This window comes from Myodes glareolus, chromosome 22 (genome assembly GCF_982192425.1).
Source record: "Myodes glareolus chromosome 22, mMyoGla1.1, whole genome shotgun sequence".
Classification (NCBI taxonomy): Eukaryota; Metazoa; Chordata; class Mammalia; order Rodentia; family Cricetidae; genus Myodes; species Myodes glareolus.
In genome coordinates, this window is record NC_142047.1 from 58315828 (window position 1) to 58343515 (window position 27688).

General features: G+C 47.1%; 1 protein-coding gene across 4 annotated transcripts in view; it reads left to right on the forward strand.

The window, feature by feature from the left end:
* Nrp1 (neuropilin 1) overlaps positions 1-27688 on the forward strand; it is a 143338-nt gene that overhangs the window by 84026 nt on the left and 31624 nt on the right. For all 4 annotated transcript variants that reach the window (XM_087900679.1, XM_087900676.1, XM_087900678.1 and 1 more), the window contains exons 7-9: positions 12580-12735; positions 16285-16429; positions 24368-24699. In XM_087900679.1, the coding sequence (XP_087756805.1) occupies positions 12580-12735; positions 16285-16429; positions 24368-24699 (633 nt within the window). The remainder of the gene's footprint in view (positions 1-12579; positions 12736-16284; positions 16430-24367; positions 24700-27688) is intronic.

The following is a 27688-nucleotide window of genomic DNA, read 5'->3' on the forward strand; positions in this document are numbered from 1 at the left end:
CTATAAAAGCTTCTCTCTGGACAGTCTCGTAAGAATCACCGCCTGGAGCCAAAAGACGTGCATGCGCAGAATAGAGCAACCGCTTGTGTTGGCAAGAGGAGCAGTACACATGTGTACAGACAGGTGTGTGCCTGTCTGTGCACACATGTAGAGACCAGAGGACAGCCTTGGGTGTCACCCCTCAGGAGCAGCTCACCTTGTATGTGAGACAGGCTGTTGTGGTTGTAGGCTTACTCTTTTGGCTCTTTTTCTCTTTGGAGGGCCCATCATCCAGCTCCCAAATAAATCACAAGGAGATGTTACTGTTACTTACAAATGCCCGACCTTAGCTTGGTTTGTTTCTAGCCAGATTTTCTTAAATTATCCTGTCTGTCTTTTGCCTCCAGTCTATATATACGTTTCTTTACTTCTTACTCCGTGGTTGGCTGTGTACCTGGGTGGCTGACCCCTGATGTCTTCTCTCCTTCTTCCTTTCTCCTTCTTCCTTTCTCCTTCTTTGCTTGCTCCTTGATCTCTTCTTCCCAGATATCTCCTCCTATTTATTCTCTCTGCCTGTCAGCCCTGCCTATCCTTTCTCCTGCCTAGCTATTGGCTGCTCAGCTCTTTACTAGACCAATCAGGTGTTGTAGGCAAGCAAAGTAACCCAGCTTCACAGAGTTAAACAAATGCAGCATCAAAGAATGCGACACATCTTTGCATCACTAAACAAATGTTCCACAGCATAAGTGAATGTAACACATCTGAAAATAATATTCCACAACAGGGTGTCTCACAGACCTAGAACTCACCGTGTAGTTTAGCTGGGCTGACTAGCGAACTGACTAGTGAACTATGGGATTCCTCTGCCTTCCCTGTGCTGAGATGACAAGTGTGTGTGTGTGCCATTGCACCAGCTTTTTCTGTGGGCTTCGGCGGTTGAGCTGAGGTCCTCATGTTTGCACAGCATACAGTGTATGGACTGAGCCATCCCCTCCCAACCCCAGAATAACATTTTAAATAGAAATATTCCTTCCATGTATTGAATATTTTCTTGATTCTTTTAGTTTGAAATCTTTTTAAACTGTAAAGAAACTAGGAAGGTGTGTGTGTGTGTGTGTGTGTGTGTGTGTGTGTGTGTGTGTAGTGTGTCCTTCATTGCACCTTGGATCCAGCTTAGCTCTATTTCTGCCTGGAGTTTGTCTGCTTTTTCTAGCCCCCCAACGATAACTCCATACAGTTTGCAAATTAGTGAACATTATGACCTGCAATGGTGCAGAGAATTTGATGTGACTTTTACCAAAGTACGGGAAATACTGGAGGGATCCCCAGGCCCCAGACTGGTAGTCAGCTCACACTTAAACACCATAGGGTGTCAGACTTGTCTTCGCTCCTGAACAGAAGGTGGGGCAGGCAGGGCGATGTCTTTAAGACTGTATAAGAGATAGCAGAAGTGTTACTTATTCTTGCAACTTTGAGGCAACTTCCAGGAGAAGAAAGGCTGAGTTCCTGGGAGACCATTTGAGAAGTAGGTAACAAGGACCACTTCATACAGGGTGGACCCAACCAACTAGACTCAACAGCACTCCAGCTTTAAGTAATGGTCTTTCAAAAGGACTGGAAAGTTTATGATGAGTTACAATATTCACAGTGTGAAATAAGAGGCTACGAGTAGTTACATTCCTCCTTACTGAGGGCAGTTAGTGGCGCAGACACTTTCATGTTGACTTTAATATCACGCGGTTGGCTTTTGTTTGGAAGAAAGGAGTTTCAGATCTTGCCAACCATGCTGGACTTAAAACAGCAGTGAATTTAAACACAAGTAACATTGGTGCCCCATCTGCTAAGGATTAGGAATATATGGGAGTAGTGAATTAAAACTGCAGAAGGCTCTCTCTCTCTCTCTCTCTCTCTCTCTCTCTCTCTCTCTCTCTCTCTCTCTCTTACTCATACACACACAATTACAAAATGACTAAGGAAAAAATCCCCATATTTTTTTGGCTCTGGTTTATGAGTGTGCATTATGTAAACCTCATAATAGCTGTGAGAAAAAAACTAAGTGTTTTCTGTGTGTGTGTGTGTGTGTGTGTGTGAGAGAGAGAGAGAGAGAGAGAGAGAGAGAGAGAGAGAGAGAGAGAGAAACTAAAGCTTGAATTGGAATTGGCAAACTAACTTGCCTAGCCAGGTTGTTCTTCTATGTCAAAGCTACACAGACACTTCCTGAATCTCTGCTTTGGCCGCCACATGCCAGCCAGAACCCCTTAGTTTTCCTAAGCCCACAGTCTGCTGAGCAGCTCAGAGCAGCCTATACACTTTGCATGGAGATTTATTGTTTTCTTGAAGTTTTCCCTTTTTACTGCAGAGCAAAACCTTGTAACCCTCCCTTCCTTTTAACCCACACACCAAACACTTAGACATAGCAAACACTTACTTGCATTGTTAATGGATAATCTCCAGCCCCTGTCTTCCCTGCAGGACAGAATGCCTAGTACAGATTCAAGCTGCTTGTGATACTCACAGAACTGGCCTGGTGTTTGAGGAGCCAGTGTGGGATCTGGACAACAGAGGGAACCCTGAGAAAGCCGCCACTCGAGTGTGCTGTGGACTCACAAGTGTTTGGTTTCTAGTGTAGGCATGAAGCTTCATGCAGGATGGAGGAGAGTGTTGCTGGCCCAAGAGCAGCCAGGCCTCAGACAGTAGTATTTCTCTCCTTCCTGGGAATGCTGGTGTCCCAGAGGTGGGGAAAGGGACTCAGCAGTGCAGTGTATGGTGCTGATCTTGGAGTTTGGTCACAATGAGGTTGCCTCTGCCTCTGTCACTACCAGATGCTTCATGACCTGGATTCTTGCATTGCACAAAGACCCACAAAGGAGGATGTGTGTATATATCATATGTGTGTGTCTCTGTGGTCTATGTATGTATATATGTAGTGTTTCTCTCTCTGTGCATGTGTGTGTGTGTGTGTAGCATGTGCATGGTATGTAGTATAATGTAATGTGATGTGGTTATGTCCAGTGTGTGTCTTGGTGTATAGTGTAGTAGTGTATGACACACGTGTGTACATGTGTGTGTGGTATATGTCTAGCATGTCTCTCTAGGTGTGATGGTTATATATAGTGTGCGATAGGTGTGATTATGTGATATGTCTTTGTTGATGGAAGAATGCATGTGGTGTGTGTGTGTGTGTGTGTGTGTGTGTGTGTGTGTGTGTGTGGTGGGGTCAATGGAGAGAAGTCACCCTTGTTCTCTGAGTAAATTCTGCCAAGAGATATGAAACAGAAGAGCAATATTAATCCCACATGTAGGCCACTGGATGAGACTTTGCCGTTCCCTTTGTCTCCTTCCTCATCCCTGGCCACTTCCTCAGCCAGAGTCTCACCCATCCTGGGAGGCCCAGGTGAATGCATGGCTTGACCTTTCCAATAAAGCCCTTTCTATTCTGTCCACAGTGCTGTCCCCTTCTCTGAACTCTGTGACTCCTCACTGCTCTCACAGTGTCCGCTTTGACTTCCCCCGTCCTGTGTGACATCCCACACTTCTGTACATGCCTCTGCGCTTCTAAGAGTCATACCAAGTGTTTGACCGTACTGGGTGAAAGGGCCTTATCTGCACACAAGGTGTCCTTTGGTCCCGTGGTTCGTTGTCACCTCAGCGTCTGAGCATCTCTGAGACTGGGGAGCCCTTGGCTCACTCAGCTTCTGCAGCTTAGCTCTGGCTCCCTTAGCAAGGCTCACAGAGCATCGCCTTGTTTCTAGGCAGTTTTAAGGGTGACCAGAGACGTCATTGTCCTCACCGAACCCAGTGGGGTCACTATTCAAAGACTACCCCAGAATTTAAAATGCCTTTTTTAAAGTAGTTGCTTCTGGTTTGCACAAAAGAGGTTAACCTGAGAGTGGAGAACTGTCCGGGAATCAGGTGCAGCTGAAACCAGAAGTTGGTTTTCTCTTAATGTAACTATGGTCAGAGGACTCAGCAACTAGATGAACAGGGAACCTGGGTTCCTCCTGTCTTGCACTTGAAAAAATTAATTCATAACAATCAACTTAATTTTCTAACATATAATAATAGTCAAAATAAACTCTTCCAGTAACCCTGGAGGACAGTGTAAACTAACCAGCAAGCTGGCCACAGATGGTCTCATATTTCCTATAACTGTGCAGATTGATTAATTTCAAAGAAGAGCTGTTGGATCATATTTTTGCTGCCTCAGAAGTTGGGGAGCAGCATAGGGTGCCACAAGCCACACAGGGTGACTCTGGACAAGGAGACATGTCACTTTGCTTCTCACGTTATTTGGTCATAAGACTTTTCTGGTTTGACTGGAGTTTCGAAGGAGGTAATGCATTTAAACTTAGCCCTTAAATGAAATACCCTAAATACAAAGGCTGCCATGCAGATTTTCTATTAAAAAGAACAATTTTATTTTCCAGCATTTTTTTCTATGTAGCACAGTAATCATGACAAAATAATATAGGCAGAGAATTATGTTATTAACCATTAGAGGATTATGTTATTAACCTTGGGTGGTTGTGTTCTGATTAACATCTCTAAGAAGTCAGAGACCCTGAGTTTTCAGGCAGACAATGGTCAGATGCTGTGAATTAGCCCCACTCAGCCTAGAATAGCTGAGGTCTACATGCCTGGCTAGGTCAGAAAACATGTGTTTTATCTAAGGAAATGAGACAATTACTTTAAAATATTTTCTTTAGCTTTAGTATCAACTGATGAATTAAACAGCCTTGAGTCATCAGAGATGTTCTGAAGGAAAGCCGCCGTGGTCTTCCCCTTGCAAGCAGACTTTCCGGTTTTTAATCAGACCTCAGCCCTTTGTCCGTTATTTTCTCAGGCTGTGGTGCAGGCCTGCCAGGGGAGCACTAAAAGCTGACAAATGCTCCCTTGCCAATGCTCACTCACGGGGCCGTATTTTATTGAGCAAGGCAGATTTTCATTTTGGAAACGAGGTTTTCCACATTCCATTACCGATGGCCGGTTGTGCACAATCGTGGCAAGCAGTGGCCTGCATTTCATGGCTCGGAGGCTGCGAGCTGTATGATTTACTGTACAATGCCGAGACGCGCTGCTGCTTCGTCCTCTGGTGACTCTCAGTCAAATGCGGGCTTTTCCTTGCTTCTCTTTATCTGGGGAATGTGTTTCCTGTTATTGTGAAGACAATGCCTTTGGCCATAAAGGGTTTATTCTGGTAGATCCCTGAAAAGAAAGAACAAGGAAGAGGTCAGGGGACCCAGCGCCTTCTGGAGTCCCCTGGAGTAGGACCCATCCTGCTCCCTACCCCATGCCTAAAATGAAAACCTAGAGGCTTTCTTTTCTTATGTGTGAAAATAAGACACAGATAGACAATCTAATGTCTTATACCAATGCTGGAAACGGGGTGCCTTGTGGAGTTGCTTATGTTCACCGAGCTGTGCAGCCTGGCTCGGGAAGCAGCCACTGGAAAGAACTCCGAAGGAGTCCCAGGGACTTCTGAAGAGAGCATACATACCACTGGATACTTACCAGATGTTGATGTGTGTCACACCCCCAGTGGGACTCGCTCAATGAGCTGAGAGAATGCATTTGATGTGAGCTCGCACACATGTGCCTACCCCCACTCTGCATCCCTCCCCACCACCCACCCTTCATCCCGGAAGTCTCCCAAACTCAGAACTGAAAACACATCCCTCCTCCAATCAAAACTCAGACCGCTAGGAAGTTAGGACGGTCATCTAAAACTCAGAAGACAGTGCACGAGGCAAAGCTGCTTGGGTGTAGGGAGCCTGGATCTTTATGGGGAAAAAGAGTAATGCTCAGGAAAGGAGTCCTCTGGAACAGAGTGCTCCCTGTGGAGCACTGCCCTGATCAGTCCTGGCTTCCCTAACATTCTTGCCATTTGTCTTAAGGGCTCCATTCCTGTGGCCTGGGTCACAGCGTAGACCTGGGTGATGACGGATCTGGAGGTCTCCATGATGGCTGACCATGGCCTTCCGGTTGGGAAAACTGAGTGTGCCGCAGAGTCCATGCGTCTCAGGTCCACATGTCTGTCGTAGTGGGAGAAGCAGAGCTGGCTGATTGGTGCCTATTTTACCCTTTCATTTCTTTATGGTCAATTCTGCTCTTTCTGTCCCCCCCCCCAAAAAAAAAACATCATTCTTTCCCCTCCTATCTCTTTGCAGATTCCTACGGTGAGTCTTTGCTACACATCACAGTCAGCTGTGAAATGCTTCCCCTCCCCCTCCCCTTTCAGTTCTCTGATAACATTGTTTGCATCTTCCCTTGCCTGCTTCATACCCTGTTTGCCAGCTAGCTCTTCCTGAGGTCATATTCTAATGCCACACAGTTGCTATTCATTCTAGTACCCTAACTCACTACACAGCCCCCCAGATAGGCAGTGTAATGTCTAAGGGTTGGGTCAGACTTATTACATAAAGTCTAGCACCTGAAGGCTCAAAAGTAGCAGATGACATCAATTCTCCGGTACAGGATGATGCCCATGAAGGTGGTGAGGTGGTTGGGTGTGATGGCACATGCCTATTGGCCCAGCACTCAGAAGGCTAAGGCAAGAGGCACTTGAGAGTTCCAGAGCAGTTTGGGCTATGTAGTGAGTTCTAGACCAGCCTGAACTACACAGAACCTGTACCAAAAGGAGAGATAGGGGGAGGGGAAAGGAAAGGAGAGGAGAGGAAAGGAGAGGAGAGGAGAGGAGAGGAGAGGAGAGGAGAGGAGAGGAGAGGAGAGGAGAGGAGAGGAGAGGAAAAAAAGAAGAATATTCTTGGCAGGGAGATACATCCAAAAAACAGAAGAAAATGACAAGTTATCAGTCACAGAGTTGGAATGGCCTTGTTTTTAGAACTACAAACATATGTATATTCACGTGTATTTCCATGGGGCACAGACCTTACAAGAGTGGAGTGTGTTGCTCCTTTTTGAATCCACTACATTCTGTGAAATTTTCACTAAGAATCCATTAGCTGTACAGACAGACAAATGTTTTAACAGAGAAATCCCGAATGACTAAAGGGACCTAGAAGGAGAACACAGCATGATGAACTTCCAGAAGAGAAATGCCTGGCTTTTCCACCAGGTCAAAAAGAGGAAACGGTCACTCCTATTTAGAAGAAGGAGGGTGATGGTGGAGTGGGGAGGAATAGGAGAAAAGATGGAGGAGGGAGGGAGGGAGGGAGGGACAGAGAGAGACCGAAAACTCTGGGTTTCTTTTCTGTTATGTCACAAGTATACAAACAAAATATTTTCTGTTAGAAATTACAAACATTTTAATTAGGTTCTACATGTTCTAATGTAATTAATAATGCACACATGAATGTAGACTGAGACCATCGTCCAACTTAACTATGCCAGTGAGAAAGATTCCTAAGACCAGACAGGGTTATCCCTGTACCCGTTTAGGTTTGCGTCTGAGGTCTGCAAACTAAATGGACAAAAGGTGGAGTAACAAGAGAAAGCCATACAAATTCTGGTCGGATGTTTACGTCACTGGGGCTTCAGAGAGAAGTGAAAGTTCAAAGAAACAGTTACATATCCAAGCAGGAATACCCCATGTTAGCACATGGCAATTAATGTGGAGAAATGACTTGTTCAAAGGAAGGGATGCCAGGAGGCGGTGGCACAGGCCTTTAATCCCAACACTTGGGAGGCAGAGACAGGGGGATTGCTGTGAGTTTGAGGCCAGTCTGGTTGACAAAGTGAGTTCCAGCAAGGATTGTTAAACAGAGAAACCCTGTCTCAAATACATACATGCATGCATACATACATACATACAAACATACATGCATGCATACATACATACATACAAACATACATGCATAAAGGGTAATTTGGCTTCTAGGACCAAGAGCCTGTGACTAGTCACTAGTAACCAGAGCACCCATGCAGGGCAATCGGTGGCAAACCAGGTTTTTCTGGGAAGGTGTTGATTACTGGTGGCACAGGAAGCCTTTCACACCCTTGCCACACCAGATATATGACTTACTCTTAGCAGGAGAGGCTCCCACAGACTTTTTCTTGATCCTGTTGTTGATTCTCAATTGCCTTCATCTCAAAATGACATTTATGCTAAGTGGCCCATTCTGGGGTGGCTGAAACTGATAAGTCCCCAGGGCGTTAAGCCTGACACCGATGCCATGGTCCAAACAGGGTGTTGATGAGGCCAACTGTCTCCATCTCCTCCCAGACTTTCCATGGCACTTTAGGGTGGAGGGTGGTCCCTTCCAGCTACACAGAATCCCTTCAAGCTCTTGAAGAAGAATGAGTTAGTGGACAGAGACAACCCCCCCACATTGCTAACCTTGAGTCCACAGCTCAAGGGAGGGAGGTGGGGCTCGTCAGGGATCTAGGTAGCATCTGCGTTAGGCCCCAGTCTAGAATCCATTTTTTAGTCAGCCTGGTGGCCGTCATGTTAGGAAGAAAAATGACACAGAATTTCAAATATCCCAGTGTAGCCAATAAGAGGAGCCGCAGAATTTAAACCCAACGGGAAACTTGATGCAGTTACACGGGCAGTTGCTGCTGTGTTTCCTTGCTGTCGAGAAAGAGAATGCCATTTCCTTTACAGAGTGATTTACACTTGTGTTCTAGGGACCCCTGGCTTATGTCTTGGGCATTTTCCTTACAGAGGAATTGCTTGTCTTCGCCCCAGGATCGTTTCTGAAAGTCACTGATTCCCTGCACTTGGGAAGGTTCTAGGTGGCCACGGCTTCCCTGCCTAGTAACTGGCTCTCCCTCAATGCTTCCTAAACCTGTTGCTGGGGACATGCCTGAGCTGGTAGAGTGCTGGCCTCATATCACAAAGCCCTGGGTACCATCCCCAGAGTCCCTTAACCCAGGTATGGTGGCGTGCTTATGATCCCAGCACTGGGGAGGTGGAGGCAGGAGAATCAAAAGTTCCAGATTAGTCTTGGCTTCACAGTGAGTTCGAAGGAAACTAGGCTACAGGAGACGCTGCGTCTGTCTGTCTGTCTGTCTGTCTGTCTGTCTGAAAATACATCCAGGGCATAGAATTCTAAAGTGTTGTCAAATCAACTCAAGCTGCAGTTGGACCCTTGAGAGTTTAATCATTCCCAGACTGAAGAGCCTCTTGTCCATGTGACAGGAAGAGTTTGTTTCAACAGTGCTGTGCTGTGCTCGCTTGGACGTCCAGGTTTTAAGGACCTTTGTGCTTGCAAGTGGATGTGCGTGATTTTCACATAAATCAGTGGATGGCCAGTAAAACCCTTAGTGTTCTGAGAGCATTTGAAACCCTTGAAGCCTTTCTCCAGCATCTAGAGCCCATTAGCTTGCAGGTGTGTGTGTTCTGAAAGCCCAGATTTTGCAGGAAATTGTTTTTCTTCTTTTTAAGTTTTTGAATTAGTGTAGTTTTTTTCTTTTCATTTGAAATTCAGTTTAATTTGCCATTTTTTTATTTTACTTGCCAAATATTAGAAGCATGGGCAGTCTCTGCTTTTGGAGACCTGTGCTCAAGGGGGACAAGAAAAGCGGAGGATTCGCTAGCCGCTCCCTGCTTCCCTTCTGAGAAGGGTTACTGATGCCAGCCGTCAAGATAGGTACTGTTGAGTGAAAAACTGAAGTGGCCGCCATTGTTAGTCTACAGCATTAGTTTCTATTGAAATTTTGCTCTGGGGTTGGGACACAGCTCTGCTGGTAGGATGTGTGCCTAGCGTGCACCAAAGCCTGGATTTCATCTAATAACAAAGAGTTGGGTGTGGTACTGCATGCCTGTGAGCCCAGCACTACGGAGGTGGAAGCAGATTGTGGGGGGCAATCAGAAGTTCAAGATCATAGTTGACTAAAAGCAAGTTCCAGTCAAGCTGGGCTCTATGAGACCCTGTATCAAAAAAAAAAATGCCTTTAATCTCAGTACCCAGGAAGCAGAAGCAGGCAGATCTCTGTGAGTTACAAATTCTAGACATCCTGGTCTCCCTCTCCCTCTCCCTCTCCCTCTCCCTCTCTCAAATTTGGTGAGAACGTCCTTATGGAACAGCATGGAGGTTAGACCAGGGAAATGCGGTCGTCTTGTTGGGCCTCTGCAGGGAAAGCTTCTGGACTGTGGAACCTCGCTCTCCCTCCCAGCATGCTCCTTTTCCTATACTTCCATGTTTTAACTCCTCCCAGGGCATCAGGGGAAAGCTTTTTCTGAGGAGGGAGGAGGCAGCCTTCCAAGGACGGCCCTCCCACCCACATTCTGCAGGAGCCCTGGGCTCACAGGCACTGCAGGGTTAATTGAAATGGTGTTTTCTGGAAACTGGGCTGTCAAGTCGCTGCATTCAGAAGCCGAGGGAGGGGTGGGGACTTGCTCTGCTTTGTTGTTTTTTTCTGGTTTGAGGAAAATGGTGTTCCATTAGCTCCTCCTGTAGTTGAAATATCTGGTCAATGCAAACCATGTGTACTAGGTAATTCCTCTCTGAGTCCTGTAAAAAAAAATGCTTTGTCTGTATATCCTTTCTTTAAGGATATTTCTTTCCTGTAAAAATGTTCTTCTGTAACATCCAGACCACACAACAAATAGAAACAGCTTTCCAGGGTAAGTGAAACATGTTAACGAAAGGGCATTGAAAACACTCAGCATGTGCAGACTAATCCTGAGTTTTATTTTTACATTGTATATAATTATTAATGATGACAATGAAAAGAGTTAAGGGAAAACGGACTTGATTATACTGACAATATCTATGGGGAATATGAAAAGGCAGGAAGTCAGAAGCAAGAAAGGTCTTCCTGAGCAGGGAGTGTGACTCAGTTGATAAGGGGCTTCTCATGCAAACTGGAGGACCTGGACTCAACCCCGAGAATCCCTGTGAAAAAGCTGCATGTGATAGCACTGGCTTATGATTCCAGCATTGCAGAGGAAGACACGGGAGGATGTCCCAGAGCTCACTGACTGGCCAGCCTGTCCGAATCAGTGAGCCTAGCTCCCAGGAAGAGACCCTATCTCCAAAACAAGGATTGGCAGCTCCTAAGGCTCGTTGTCCGACCTCCACATGCATGTACATACATGTGTACCTGAATTTACATGAGCACACACACACACACACACACATATGAGGGGGAGGCGTTTAGGGATTCCAGTTCATGACCAGTTGTCCTATTGCTTTGGGGACTATTGACTGCTAACTAATCAAGTTGTCACAACCCAGAAGTCTGCCACCACCTCTAGGGCATGGGATCAGCAAGCAAGACACAAAGTGAGGCTCTTGTTGGGAAGCTGAAGACTGACAAAGAAGAGCCCACAAGCCCTGCTTTGTGTCTTTCCTTCCCACGATGCCCTGAGACTCATCTCCCTCCCAACCTAACTGCTTATAGAAAGGCCATGAGCAAGCAACAGGAGAAGCTTCGTGTGAAGCCAAGCCCTCCCTGCTCTTCTCCTCGCTGGACCACTCCAGACTCTCTGTGTCCGTTCCTAGAACCACAGCACTTCTAGGGCACCCACTTCAGTGCCCATTCTGACTGCATCTCAGTGGTAGGGCATGGGATGCTGCAGAGTTGGGACAAGGGATCAGCTGGGTCAGATGAAAGCCCTAGTTCAGGCCTCTCCAGTGGCCGGTGTGCACATCTGCCTTGTCTGTCCTGAATCTCTGTAAAGCGACACATATGATATACTTTGGGAAATGTGTTAAATGCCTTGGATGATATACTGACATGAGCCCAGGTTCCTTCTTTGCACCAGAAGTCAGGTGATCTTGGGTGCAACAGTGAGGATTCTCCTTTGTCATATTCTAGCTCCCTTAGTGCCTTTGCCTTCCCACCCCACCCGTGTGTGCGCGTGTGTGTATGTGTGTGTGCGTGCATGTGTGTGTGTGTGTGTGTGTGTGTGTACCAATAGATTTCATTGAAGGAAGGTTGCTTACAGGAGCGTGGGCAGTTTGCCAATGGTTACATCACCTCCGTCACTGATAGATTCTCCAGTCGGGGGTGGGGAATATGGACAGACCCAATCCTGTGCATGTCTTATGCAGGTAAACCCGGTGACTATATGTTCATGAGCACAACAGGCGTGTCACGCCTGGAAGACAGCATTGCACAACGCTCCACCCCTTTCTTCGGCTCTCACAGTCTTTCCACACCCCTTTCTGTGATGTCACCAGTGCTGAACGCTCCGTTATTCTCAACCCTTTTACCCGTCCTGTGTGTCTTAGGAACCTAATGCAGGAAGACGTTTCTCTGATGCAAGCTGACAGCCACGTTAGCCTATGGGCACAGGCATAAGTCTCTAAATGGCAGTCTGATATTCTTCGCTCTCCTTTAGGGCAGTGGTTCTCAACCTGTGGGTTGCGATTCCTTTGGCAAACCTTTATCTCCAAAAATATTTACATGAATTATGATTCGTGTCAGTAGCAAGATCACAGTTGTGAAGTATCAACAAAAATAATTTCGTGATTGGGGGTCACCACAGCGTGAGGATCTGTATTTAAGGGTTGCAGCGTCAGGAAGGTTGAGAACCCCTGCTCTAGGGGGTGGGTGGGAAGATAAGGCCGTTGACATCACATCGGACCTTGCTGAATGAAAACCCCATGCAGAGCTTTCTGGATAAGCTGCTTCGGTCATAGCCATGCTTATTGGGGCAGCTGACTGACCCCATGCGTCATTTTCTTGCAGGTGGACTTGGGCCTCCTGCGATTCGTCACAGCCGTGGGGACACAGGGTGCCATCTCCAAGGAAACCAAGAAGAAATATTACGTCAAGACATACAGAGTAGACATCAGCTCCAACGGCGAGGACTGGATCACCCTGAAAGAGGGAAATAAGGCCATTGTGAGTTCGGCTCCTGCCCCTCCCTCCCTCCTCTCCCACCGAAGCCTTTCCCATGCCTGATCAATTTTTATTTGTTTGTGCGGGGATTTTTCTGTCAGGCCTGGTTTATTTTTCGAATTGATTTAAAATGAAAAGCGCAATTAGAGGTTTAAATCTGACCAAAGGGTCTCATGTTCCCAGATCCAAAGGCCAAGAGGAAATCACACAGATGTTACTAAAAAAAGACAGCAGACAGCACCAGCCAAATTAAAGGACAGACTTGAGAATCACTGCAGCTCCCTCCCCTGGGGACAGACAACACAGCCTAACACAGCCCACCTTAGGAGTTCCTGGTGGTTGGCTGGCTTCGTTTATTTGAGTTTTTCTTCATGTTTCTTCATTCTAGTGCCCTTTTCAACTGCCCTTGGTGCTCTGAAGCTCATTTACAGTGCAGTTGACTGTGGCTTATAAGAACAGGAGAACCGTGGGTTTTTCCACGTGTTCCTTCAGATCACATAGATAGCAGGCTACCCCCTCACTGGCAGCTTCACCACCGTGGGCTAGCCGAGTCCAGCCTCAGAGCATCGGCCCTGCACTCTGTCATTTAGGAGCAGAGATCTTTTCTTCCATCAGCCTGCTTCTTTGAAGTCATGCTTGCTCTGATTTATTAATCAAATGGTTTTTGAGAACTTATATTTGATGTTACCCAAAATCAAAACCCTGGGGGGCGGGGGGGCTGGGGAGATACTCAGTCAGCAAATTGTCTACCACACAAACATGAGGGCCTGAGTTCCATCCCCAGAACCCAGGTTGTAAATATCTAAGCAGGCATGCATGCACATGCCAGAGACATGGCTCAGAGGGTGAGTAAAGGTGCTCACCAGTAAGCCTGACAATCCAAAGTCCATTTCTACAATGTACACGGAAGAAGTAGAGAACCAACTTCCACAAGCTCCACACATGTGCCATGGCATGTACCTATACATAATATGTAAATAATTGTGGAGGTTTTTTTTAAGGCAGGGAGTGGTGTGGGATGTACTTGCCACCCCAGCCCTGGGCAGTAGAAACAGGAGGATTCATAAGACTCATTGATAGGCTAGTGAGAGATTCTTTCTCAAAAAACACAGATGTGTTACCAGCAAAAAAGAAAAAAACGAATGTGTTAGCACTTTCTGACAAATGACATCTGAGGTTGCTCCCTATTCTACACACACACACACACACACACACACACACACACACACACAATGCAAGGAGGCTAGTTCAGTTCACATGTTCTCAGCTCACCTCTGAACACCCACCCCATGACCTTGGCTAGAACTGAGAAAAGCCTCCACAGTATAAAGTAAAATACAGATGTGGACTCCTGTGGTCAATGGCAAGATCCCTTTCTCAGGGAGGGCAGGCAAGACAAAGGCCGGTGTAGGAAACAACTCTCTGTGGGAAGAGAGTTCTTTGGAAGATTCTGTGGACAGTACAAGGGCTATCAAAAGTGGAAGACATAGAACCCCTTCTTTACCTGGGAAAGAAAACCCCTCATGGCCCTATGGGGAGGACAGACGGCAGTAATGCCACAGGGTTCCATGACTTCCAGTTATGGAGCAACAACAGGCTTGCACACACAATCCTTCCAGCACAGGATGCAGAGAGGAAACCAGAGGATGCAGGGATGAGACTTGGCATGTAGGGTCTTCACTGAACCTAAACGAACCTAGAACAACCAGTTGACTCTTCCTGAAGTCCTTCCCACTTCCTCGAGCCATAGATCTCCTCTGTCCTGATTTCATTTGCTGGACCGTGGCAAGGTCAGAATTCAATCCTAGCCTGCCCTGACGGTTTTCATCATTTGAACAAAACATGGACGTGCACGCCTTTCAGCAATCTGTGGGAAGCTCACAAAGTGAGCAGAATGGGTACACATGCATCCCTAGTCTGTGCAGACCCCAGTCTATGCAGACCCCAGTCTGTGCAGACCCCAGTCGGTCAACTCTGGTCCCTCCAGGAGAACCAAATGGGCCTATAAGAATAGCGTTATTTGAAACGCTACTTTTTCTGGAAGCTTCTCGTTACTTTTGTCACATGAAAATGTACCCATTCGGGTTGTTTCCCAGAGGGAGAAACTGGAATAGAAACAAAGTACAGGGGGCATTTGTTGTTTGCTTCAGAGCAGGTACATAGGATCACATAAACCCAAGGAAGCACAAGTACCCGTCGGATGGCATCGGTGCCCTTTCTCTGGAGGGAGGAGTAGAGTTCCAGGAACTGCATACACTACTGGAAGATGGGCAGAGCCTCCAGGCCCTGCGAGCAAGGCTCTGACTATAAAACCCCTGAGAGATGGTGGGGAGTCCCAGTGCTTGACACATCCAGTACCACAGAGAACCACTGTTTCTACTGTTTTATTGAGATGGGGTGGATTTTCGAAACAGGGTCCCTCTATGTAGACTGGCTGTCCTGGAACTCTCTGTGTAGACCAGACTGGCCTTGAACTCACAGAGATCTGCCTGTCTCTGCCTCCTGAACGCTGAGATTAAAGGTGTGCAGCACCCAGTCCCTGTAAATACTGCTTTTACAGAGCCAGCCTCACCCATAGCTGACCTATAAATCTAGAAAGCAGAGGCTTCCAATCTTATCTGAAGGAAGGCTGGTGCCAGAATGTTCCATGATAGCGTACAAAGCTCCTGTAAACAACACTACTGCATTCCATATGGTCCCAAAGGACATTTGCAGGCACCTGGCTTATACTGGGCCTTCCTTGCTTTTGTGGTCACATGGCTCATTGTTCTTAGAATCAAAGGACCCATTTGTACCTAGAATATTTGAAATAAAAACTAAATTTTATTATTTTGTTTTGCCTATGACCACTGAAGCATGATTTTACCAATAACTCCGAAGTATTAAAACCACTGATGCATGACTAAGAACGTTTATCAAGGGACCAAGTAAGCAAGGAGGGCAGGAAGCTAGACTCTGGCTCGGTGGCAAGAGTGTTTGCCTCATACGCACAAAGTCCTGGTATTGATCATGAACACCCCTACACCAGGCACATGGTACATACCTGAATCCCCCACTTGAGAGGTAGAAGCGGAAAGTTAAGGAGTTTTAGGTCTCCTTCTACTCAGTGAATTCAAGGCTACCAGGGAGACTTGACTTAGTGGTGTACCTGAGGATATGAGTTAGAAATGTAAGAAGCCAGACCTAACCCAGAACTCCAAAAGCATTTCTTCTGGGCATTGCTGGAGAAGGGGGGCTAATGGGAGTCCCTGTGGAATGCGTGTGGCTGTGGCTCCTCTGGTGATCCTAACCTCTTCTCACCTTCAAAGATGACTGCCATCCTTGTGACAGTGCTTTTAGCAAGAATATGTGATGGGGGTGGCTTTCTACATTGGACAGGGTTCTCTTCAATTTCAGTCGTTTGGGAAAATAACATGTCATGTCGCTCATGGCACACCAACCTTGGTAGAAAAGTATTGGACCCACAAAGAGGGCCTCCAGGCATCTGCGGACAGTTTCTGGCATTTGTTTCGATCACAGTTAGTTTGTTAACACCCTCTCTCTCCCATCTAGATCTTTCAAGGAAACACCAACCCCACAGATGTCGTCTTAGGAGTTTTCCCCAAACCACTGATAACTCGATTTGTCCGGATCAAACCTGCGTCCTGGGAAACTGGTATATCGATGAGATTTGAAGTCTATGGCTGCAAGCTAACAGGTGAGTGCCCGCGTGGAAGTTGCCCCTCTGAATGAGCGCAAAGTTTTCCATACAAGGAAAGTTTGTTCACATGTGCACCTATGGATTAGATCTGTCTGTATTTATTTGGTAGTTAGGGTCTGTATTGGTTACTCTTCTCGTTAGCATGACAAAACACCTAACAAGGAGAAGCTTAAGGAAAGAAGGGGTTGTTGGCTTGCAGTTCAAGTGGACACCGTCCATGGCAGGCAGGTGTGGTGGCTGGGGTGGGAGGCAGCTGATTATGTTACAACCAAGTTAGGAAGCAGAGGAGAAACAAGAAATGGGGTGAGATATAAAACCTCAAGGTCAGCCAGGTGGTGGTGTTGTACATTTTCCCAGCACTCAGGAAGCCGAGGCAGGCAGATTTCTGTGAGTTCAAGGCCAGCCTGTTCTACAGAGTTCTAGGCCTTCCAGGGCTATTACACAAGGCCTCAGGGGGAAAAAAAGCCTCAAGATCTGCCCCCAGTGACTCACTTCGTCCAGTGAGGTACTACCTTCTAAAAATGTCACAACTTTCCCCAAAAGTTCCAACAACTAGAGATGACATGTTCAAAGACGTGAGCCTATAGGGAATATTTCACATTCAAACTACAGGGCCTGGACATTGCATGTGCTCGTGTCTGAATTCAAGTTCCACCCTAACATGTGTGCCATCTGGGGGTGATTTGCTTAGAGTTTTCCAGGCCTGGTTTTTCTCCCGTAGGGAGCAGCCACAGTTCTGAGTGCACACGGGCTACTCCTCACGGCAGGTCGGGAGACGGACGTGAACATTTAGCCAAGTGTGCCAGCTGGCCCTGCTTTCCCACAAGTGCACACTCTGAGAAGGCAGCTCAGCTCACACGCCTTGCCCTGAGCTTGTTGGGTGGGCAGCTGGACTGTTACTATTGGGTCCTAATAAATAGCTGTCCCGTGGAAGGCTCCCGGTGGTCTTGCTCTCTACAGTTCTGAACTGCGGAGATGGCTTCCTCAGCTGTGCTGAAGGAGTCTGACGTCTGACGAGGGCGGCTTTCACTCTCTAAACACCCTGGCAGCTCCTCCATGGATGCTGCCTCTGCTCTCTCGCCTGCGTGGGTTCTCCCATGGGGGTCTGGGGGATCGGATCTGCCCTCACGCCTGGTGGGCCAGCACTCTACCCCAGGAGGAGCTGCATCACCAATTCCTAACTGGGTGTTTGAAAAGCAGCCGTCAAGCTGTGAACGTTTCTGGGTGTTCAGTTTGTTCTTCAAACAGGACCTGAGAAGCCTGTTAAATTGAAACAAGAAGGATGGAAAGGATGAGGTGCACTTGCTCTTGCTAAGTGTCGGGGAGAGGGTCAGGCCAGGTGACCGGAAGTCAAGGTGTGCCTGGCCCTGAGCCGCTGGGCCCAAGGCTTCTGTAATGGTCCGTACTATTGGGTGATCCTGTGTTCGGATGTCACTGCAGCCATGCTCCAACTCTTTCCCGTGTGAGTAGCTACATTCAAGAGCTTTCATTTAAAAGCAACATTGTATTTAATTAAAAGCATTGTATTTCATTAAAAGCAACATTTCATTTAAAAGCATCATTTAAAAGCACACATGTACTCTTCATATCATAAAATTGAAAAACATGGGAGTTGGAGAAATGGCCCAGTGATTAATAGCATCTACTGCTCTTCCAGAGAACCCAGGTTCTGTTCCCAGCACTCACATGACAGCTCACAGCTTCTGTAACCCCAGTTCCAGGGAATCCCATGCCTCCTTCTGGCCTCTGTGGACACCAGGCATTCATATGGTGTGATACGTACATGAGACGAAAACTTAAAATAAAAATAAACCTTTCCTCAATGATTGAAACACAGACTCTGTGATTGATTCACTAAGGAAATAATTAAAAAGTAAAAAACTTCCAGTCTCTGGTGAACCCCTGTGTTCCGTCGGTGTTCGCTGTTAGAACATTTCATTTCTCGATTCTCTATGCTTTGTCACTGAGAGAAAGAAGGAAAACTGACTTTCGAAGGAGAGTGCTCCCCTAGGGCTTTCCCGTCAGAGTGCAGGGGCTGTGTCGAGAAGCTAGTTCATGAGAAGATCCGTAGAAACGTCCATTCGGGAATGTAAAACCCAGGCCTGACATCAGACCCAGATTTATTTGTTTCCACTGTGAACACAGACTTGTTTTTCATGTGAGGATTCAAGACTTATAAAGTTCAAGGCCTTGGAGGTGGGAATTGGGTGGAGGGACATTTGGGAGAGGGACAGATGCCGGACACTCAGAGTAACCTTGCTTTTATTTTTGGTATTAGTTAAAGAGTAGAAAGTTCTAGTGGACTTTAGAGCATTATCAATTTAGGAGTCTACCCATAAATCCAGAGGAACAAGGCCACATGAGGTCTGGGTGGGAATTTCTGGCCCATTTCTGCAACCTTATTTCATGTCACTACACCAGAATTTTATATAGAAGCAAGCTTCATAAAGACTCCAAATTAGTCTGAACTCTGAACTCTGACTGTCCAGTCTCTTAAGATTTATGTTATGTCCTTTGGTTAAATAAAATATTTATTTGAACTCAAATTATCCATTTTATTTTCATAAGGGCATCCCAAGAGGTAGTTCTAGGAATGTGAACAAGAAAAAAAGAAAATAATTTATTGCTTTAAAAAAATAGTTCAATGACCTGTTTATTTAAACAATATCTAAAGTAGCTTTTCAGTATTTTTAAACGCAACCTATTTTGCTATTTTAAAAATACAGCTGGGTTTTGTTTTGTTTCTTTTTTCTCTAGTGAAATGACTGTCATTTCCCAGAAACTGACTTTGGCTGGTTTGTGGAGAGGGCAGCATGTGACCATGATGGTCACACAGCCAGAAAAGCCATGCCTGGTTCAGGACTGACCACTCAGTGAATGTCTGACTGCAGACGGGACTTTGTGCGTCTCAGATGGACATGTCTTGGTCTGTAAGATACCTTAATGAGCTGTGATGAGAATTAAATGGAAGGATATTTATAATGTCCTTGGCTTAAAGTGCTCACTAAGTGCCCCCAGTCAGTAAGGCAAGCGTCATACCCACTAAATTGAATGAGGATGAGCCTCAGGTGATGCACGCAATGAGGTAACCGCTCATGCACACTTCCTTCTTTTTAAGCCTGGTCCTCTGAAGACGAAAGAATAGGTCAGCCATGTCCTGTTGGGCTAAATGATGCAGGACAGCAGAGCCTGCTCGCTCTAATTCCCTTCACCCCATAGATCTGGTTGGAACACAACCCCAAGTGTTCCGCGGTTGTTTCTGGATGAAGGTGTTCCACTTCCCATGCCTTCCGACAAACAAGCAATCTTGAATTTCCATTCCCTCTTCATGAGGAGACAAGTTTAAACCTAATCTGATTGTTTAAAGACGCTAGCAAAATTTAAAAATTTTGGACATAGGGAGGGAGGAGGAGAATATAAGGAACAGGATGGTCGAGATGGAGGAAGGACAGAGAGAGAGAGAGAGCAAGGGAAGAGCTACCTTGACTGAGGGAGCCATTGTGGGGCTAGTGTGAAACCTGGCACCAGGGAAATTCTCAGGAATCCTCAAGGATGACCCAAGCTAAGACTCTAAGCAATAGTGGAGAGATGGCCTTGCCCAATAATCGGATTGACGACTACCTTAATTGTCATCTAGAACCTTCATCCAGCAACTGATGGAAGCAGATGCAGAGATTCACAGTTGAGCTTTGGGCCAATCTTCCGGAGAGCAGTCCAAGAAAGGGAGGAGCGATGATACGAGCAAAGGGGTCAAGGCCATGATGGGGACACCCACAGAAACAGCTGACCTGAGCTAGTGAGAGCTCACTGACTCTGGACTGATAGTGGGGGAACCTGCATAGGACCAAACTAGGCCCTCTGAATGTGTGTGACAGTTGTGTGACTTGGGCAGTCTTTGGGACCACTAAGACCAAGATTTATCCCTAGTGCTCGAACTGGCTTTTTGGAGCCCATTCTCTTTGGAGGGATACTTTGCTCAGTCTAAATATGGGGGGGGGGGGGGGGAGCCTTGCTCTTGCCTCAAAGTCAATGTCAGACTTTGTTGACTCCCCATGGGAAGCCTTACCCTCTCTGAAGAGTGGATGGGGAGTGGGGAGGAAGGTGGGAGGAGTGGGAATAGGGGAGGAAATAGAAACTGGGATAGGTATGTAAAATGAGAAAAGATCGTTATTAAAAAATAAAAATAAATTTAGGACGTAAATGTATCACTTCCTTGACTTCCAAAGCCTCCAGAATACCAAGTTTGAACCTGGGATTCACATTCAGGAATTTTTAGAAGTGCAGCTATCCCAGAGAACAGGGTGGTGTGTTCCCCAGAAAGGGACACACTAGGGTAGTATATTCTGTCTTACAGGTGATTGAGGAAGGAGTATTTTCCTTGCTTCTCCAAAGAGGGCGGTATCATTTTGGCAAAGGAAGGGATTGGGCCGATAGCATTGGGGGACTTGGGCAGGGTTGTGAGATGCCAGCCTCGGCTCTGCTCAGTGGTGTTCTCTTCCCCACCGTCATATGCTCCTGTCAGTCCCGGATGAGGATGACCTTTCCAAACACCACAAGCCCGTTAGAAAACTTCGCAGGCCATGAGGGGAAGCCTGGGTGGTGTCCACGGAGAACTACTGTCATACCTAACCATTGCCTTCTTATTCTTTGAAATCTTATTTATTGCCTGGATGCGCTCTGTTTCTCCTTTAAGGTCAAGCACAGCGATCTTACAGCAAATTAATATCGCTAATGGTTGCCGCATCAAACCGCGCCCCGTAACGCCATCCGCTTGTCTCTTTCATCCCACATTGATTTTAAGGTTTTTCAGAAAACTGCGGCCAAGCAAAATACCAAATCCCCAGTTAAGCTTGATGTGGCTGGAAACTGATAATTGTCAGTGTCTGTTGCAGTTTGGATACACTAAGAATTAGTCATTGTTGTCTGAAATGCCAATCCGTTTGGATGTCCTAGTTCTTGTTATTTGCTTCTTAAATCTAACAATATCAGCAAGGAAACCCTGCCGGACACCAGCAGCCCGTTCAAACCTTGAGTTAAGTGCTAATATAAATGTTTCCTCATCATTGTCAAAAGTGAATTATGGGCCAATCCGAAAAAACGACACAACCAGTAAAGTGTCTGCCTTGCAAACCTGTGGACCTGAGTTCAAACCCCAGAACCCGCACAAAAAGCCGTGCATTGTAGCATTGTAATCCAGAGCTGGAATGGTGGGGAGAGGAGGTTCCCAGCGACTTGCTGACCAGCCAGGCTAGCCTAACTATAGCTACCCCAGGCCAGTGAGAGGCCCTGTCTCAAAATCACATCATGGAAAGTACAGGATAATGTCCTGTGTCCCTCAGACAGATGCCCACACCTGCACAGTATGAGTCTTACGGTTTCCAGTCAATGTCAAGGTTCCCTGTGCCGTTTTTCAGAGGGGTTATTCACAGAGACATGATGGGGACTGGCTGGACACTCTGAGTGCTGGCTGAATGTGGGCTGGGTGTCACCAGGTTTAAGGAAAGAAACAGCCCAGAAGCTCTGTGTAATAGAAAGGGCATTCCTCTGGCAGGGGCTCTGCTCTGGTTACAACATCCGAGTTTATTGTATTTTTCTAAAATGGTGGCATCTGGCTGCCTCTGCCAGCTGAGCGTCACCTTTTTAAAGATGCTGGCCGAGAGTCAGGCTGGTGTGCGCGCTGCAGCTGAGAAATGCGGCTTCTCTTTTTGGTGCGCGTCTCGTACTCCTTCAGTAAAACAGGCTCTGTAAATCTTTTAAAAAATAAAAAAACATTGAGTTGAATTCTTGATTTCTAGATCCCTCCCAGAGCAAATAACCAGGCTGAGTTACCGGAAGGCATCCTGAGAAGCGACAGCTGCGTCTGACTGTTGAATACGTTGATTCATTCAGCAAATATTTGTTGGGGATGACAGTGTACAAAAACAGGCTCAGCAAGTCCCAGAAAACAGAAAAATATGACTTGTTTCATAGCCTCAGTAAAATTAAGATCCGGCTTGGTGTGTGACTCGGTTGTTAGTATGTTTGCCCAGCACGTAAGAGTCCCTGAGCTATCAACCCATCACTGTGGAGGCCACATAGCAGTGCATATGGGAAACCCTAATACTTAGGAGGCAGGGGCCCAAGAGCCAGGAGTGCAAGGTCATTCTCAGCTACATAGTGAATTCGGGGCCAGTCTGGAACATGAAAGGAAGGGAGGGAGGAGAGAGGGAAGGAGGGAAGATGGAAGGGAGGAAGGAAGGTGTAAGACTTGACCTAGGAAAAAGCAGTTATCCGAGACTGAATAAGATTGCCGGTACAAGAAAAATGGAGATCAAGTATCATAAGGCATCCCAGGGGAAAAAAATATGTGTCCAATTAAAGATTGACTAACTTAAATAATATTTGAAAATGAGTCAATTTATTTTCCACAGATTGAGTGGCGGGCAGAGCAAGATGCTGGGAGGATCTAGCAGGGAGAATGAACGGGAGGAAGCCCTGCTCCATCTGGGGAGGAAGTGCTGCTTCTCGCTAGTCTCAGTGAATGTGCAAGTGGGGAGCTGGGACGTGTGATGTTCAAGGCCCTTCTTGCAAGCCCTGGTGTGTGAATGGCGGCAGAGGAGCATGGTCTGAACTGTACAGCTGACTGACCACGCTCAAGGTCAACAGGAGTTCACTTAGGATGGTTATACTCTTAGATTACAATGTTTCACATCCTGTAGAATGGAATTGTTTCAAAGGAAAAGAGGATTACTGATGTCAGTTATTTTTAATCAGCCAATCAGTCAACCAATGATGGATACTCCCCTGTTGTTTAGAAGCTCAGACTGCTACAGAAGATGTGAAGAGGTCCATATCACTTCATTGCTCTTGGGGAATCTTACAGGCTATGTGTGATCACAGGACTCATAATCCTATCCACAACACAGCTCTGCCCCAGCTCAGAGCCACTTCCTGCCTGGGCCATCACATGCCCAGCAGGGGAGTCCTCCCAAGCAGGCTAAAGTTTCCCTGACTCCTGAGCTGCATCATGACATTTGCATTGGCCGTGCCTCTGAGATCAGGAGAGAGTAGACTGTCTTGACCAAACACAACAATGGAAAGTCTATGGGGTGTGAGGAAGAAGTGGCCAACTAGAATATATTGTCAGTAACTGGATATAGTAGATAGCTGATATGAAACCAAAGTGAGATTCATATGTGTCGCATACACAGGGTTCCAAGCCCGCCAGAGTTACCCAGTGAGACTCTGTCACAAACAAGGTGGGGAGGGCTGATAACGCAGCTCAGTTAGTAGTATGCTTGCCTACCGTGCCTCAAAGTCTGGCTTCAATCCACAAGCGCACGTACGTTGAACACACTGACACATACCTGTAATCCCAGCACTTAAGTGGGAAAGTTCAAAGTCACCCTTAGCCTCAGCTACTCATTTCAAGACGATCAATTAGGGTCAATTAGACCCTATCCTAAAAAAAATAGAGATCTTGAAGACAGTTGATGGTAAGGATAAAATGGCACCATCCTTGCTGTGGGCACTCAGCTCCCTGGACCTCAGGTCTTCTCCATGCTAGGCCAGGGTCTTCCTTTGTTGCGTCCTTACCAACTTCACGTTGCTTCAGCGATTTCTTATTTTGGGGGGTATAGTTCTTTAAGTATCGCCAACCCATCGTGGGCTGTGACTGGCTTGAAAGTGGAGCAACTTCTAGGCACAAAAGAGAGTGGAACCTTAGCTCGACATTAAACTTAGGAGAAGTGACAAGGTAGCGGGGCAGAGGTGGATGTGCTGCTCCGGATGAAGAGCTCCCTTGTGGGACTGAGTCTAGGCAGAGGCCGCACGCAGAGGGGAGTTCGCAGGAGAGAAGGCTCTGCTCGCTCCAGTCTGAGGATTTCATAGAAACGAATACAAGGTTGTGTGTTCTAAGCAGGGTGTTTCACCTCATCTGTTTCTCCCCACCTCTAGATTACCCTTGCTCTGGAATGCTGGGCATGGTGTCTGGCCTGATCTCAGACTCCCAGATCACAGCGTCCAACCAAGGAGACAGAAACTGGATGCCAGAAAACACCCGCCTGGTGACCAGTCGCTCTGGCTGGGCCCTGCCGCCTTCCCCCCATCCGTACAGCAGCGAGTGGCTCCAGGTGGACTTGGGGGATGAGAAGATAGTGAGGGGCGTCATCATTCAGGGTGGCAAGCACCGAGAAAACAAGGTGTTCATGAAGAAGTTCAAGATCGCCTATAGTAACAATGGCTCCGACTGGAAAACAATCATGGATGACAGCAAGCGCAAGGCTAAGGTGAGGCCTGGGGGTGGGGATCAGGCGCTGTCTGGGGACACTGCCTGCCCACCATGACCAGGAAGTCATTTCTCCAGCCCATGATAGAAGTGTGGAGTCGTTCCTCGTGTCCTGGGGTTTTTGGGGTGTGTGTGTCTGTCTGTCTGTCTGTGTCTGTGTGTCTGTGCCCATGCATGGTCATATACACACACACATGTTCATGCATGCCTGAAGCACTGCACACATGAATGTGGAGATCAGAGGTCAACCCTGAATGTGGCTCCTCAGGAGCTAACCACTTTGTGTTTTTGGAGACAGGGTCTAGGCTACTTGGCCATAAACCCCAGCAAGCCCAAACCTCCACCTCCCAAGCCCGGGATTACAAGACTGCACCACTACACTCATCCTCTTACATGGCTTTTGAGGACCAGACTCGGGTCTATATGCATGCATGGCAAGTGTTTGACCAACTCAGCTTATTCTCCAGGCCCCTTCTCATATCCTAGCAGAAGTCAAGGAGTTCCCAGGAAAGCAGAGATTTGGCTAGGTTGGCTTGTCAGTAAGCTTCTGGGGTCTACCTGTCCCCACCTCTCCAACACGGGGCTTACCAATTCAAGATGCCCAATCTGGTCTTTACTCGGGTGCTGGGGGAGTCTAGTGTCAGGTGCTCGCGATTGCACAGGAAGTGGTTTCCCAGCTGGACGTTCTCCCCAAAGCATTGGTTGGTTGGTTGGTTGGTTGGTTGGTTCATGGTGCTTAAGAAAGTGTGGCAAAGAGTGTACTGTTCACTGAACTACAGTCCCCCACATGGTTTAAAGATTTCATTGTTGATCTGGGTGTATGTGTAATCCCAGTACTCAGGAGGCAGAAGCAGCAGGATCTCCGTGAGGTTAAAAAAACAGTCTGGCGACATTGGGAGTCCAGGTCAGTGTGGACTATAGAATGAGACCTTGTCTCAGAACACCAAAAATAAAACACACGTCCAATTGTGATAAGAAAATGTGGAGAATTTACCATCTGAATCTTTGTAAGCCCACATTGTGACAGTGTCATGTAAATCTGTATCCATGTCCAGCTCTTCCCCAGAACTTTAGTCTTGTGAGGCTGAGACCCTGGGGTCACTCAGGAGTCTCTCTCCACTTCCCCTTGATCAATCCCTGGTGCGTCAGGATCCTACTCCCTGCCCCTGGGTCTGGATACTCAGGAGCCTCCTTTAACAGCCGTAGTAAAGTATCTGTCGCTTCACGGCTAGTTTGTATCACTTAGGGTAACACTGAAGTAGCGTGGGTCCCAATTTCCTTTCTTTGAAGAGTAGAACCGTGTTCTGCCATGTGAATAACCACGTTAATTTAGACGTTCGCTACTGATGGCTCCTTGGCCTGCCTCCGTCTTTCAGCTGTCATGGATAATGCTTAGATATACCCTTGTGCATTTGGAACCTCTTAAAACTCAGTCACCTCTTGCTAATCTAATGAAACAAGGAGGCAATCTCAATATTAAAATATCCCAGCATTCACAGAATGGGGTAGAAGTTTGTAAACCCAAAAAATATGCTTTAGTCACTGGGTTTCACTCAGGGCTCTGGCTACGTTTATTTCCACTTTCTGAGCAGACCACACCAAGTTGGAAAGGGTCCCAGGCGTGTACTTGGGTGGTCCCCTAAGTGGATTTGGGATGAAAATGAGGACCCGCCCCCAGGTTTTCACATACACTGGTGATACTTCTCACACCAACACATTTGGCCTTTGGCCTGGATCTTTCTAACACTACCCACCCAAAGCCATTCCCCCACGGGTGAAGACTGCAGCCCATTGGCTGGGGCCTTCCTCTCCCTCTCCAAGCAGTGTGGCAAGGTCTTGCAGAAAGGAAGCTATCCTGGCCCATGCTGCTATCTTCCCTCCCTTCAGATATGTGGCTTTGAGGGTAACACCCTATCCCCCAAAAGCTGCAAATCAGTGACGGAGCTGCCGGCCACTGACTAAACCAATGTTCTTGCTAAGGAAAGCATAAGAGTGTCTCTCATCCCTCCCTGAACTGACTCGTGGCTTTTAAAGCATTTCAGCATTATGTGTGGCTTCATTTTTCTTTTCTGAGACAGGGTCTCATGGAGGTTCCAACTGTGGCTGGCCCCCAATCCACTAGAAAGCTGATGATGGACTTGACCTTCTAACTCCCTTGCTGGGATCACGGGCATGCACTATGATGTTTGATGTATGCAGTGCTGAAGAGTGAACCCCTGGTTCCAGTGCATGTTGGGCGAGCACTCAACCAATGAATTGACCTACAGCCCCAACTCATAACCTTCCTTCTTTCTCGTGTCCTTTTCACTTTCCTCTTTTGTATTTGTGTGTGTGTGCGCGCGCACGCGCGCACATATTTATATGTGTGACTGTTCTTGAGTGTGCCATGCACTTATGTGCACAAACATGTAGAAGCTGGAAGGCACTTTGTCCATTATTCCTCAGACACAATCCACATTGTGTCTTGAAACAGTCTCTCTCAAGCTTGGGACTCATCGATTAGGCTAGGCTTACTCTCCAAGGAGCCCCAGGAATCCTCTCCTTTGTCTCCCCAGCACTGGGATTACAGGTGTGTGACACCAACCCCATTTTTTTAGCTTGGGTTCTGTGACTCAGACTGAACTGTCTCCCTAGTCCCCTTGTCCTTTTCATGTCTGTGCTTTCTGGATTTGGGGAAAAGGAAAAGGGGAAACACACCAGAAACTGGAAGCCCCTCTACAGTGACTTCAGAGAGTGGCATGGAGTGTGAGTTCATTCCAGAACCCAAGTAGGCAGCCAGTCAGCCCTGTCCCCGCTGCTGCCGAGGCAGGGTGTGTTGTTGTGACACGCTCTTCACACTAGGTGCTGAGAGAGCAAACAAGTTGCCATATGTGTCTGATAGGAGGCATCATATGCTTCCTGTCATCTAGCCCTCAAGGCAATGGAGCCTGAAGCTGACAGCTGCCACAGCAAACCCAGTATAGAGTTGCATAGGAAGCTAATGCCTGGGT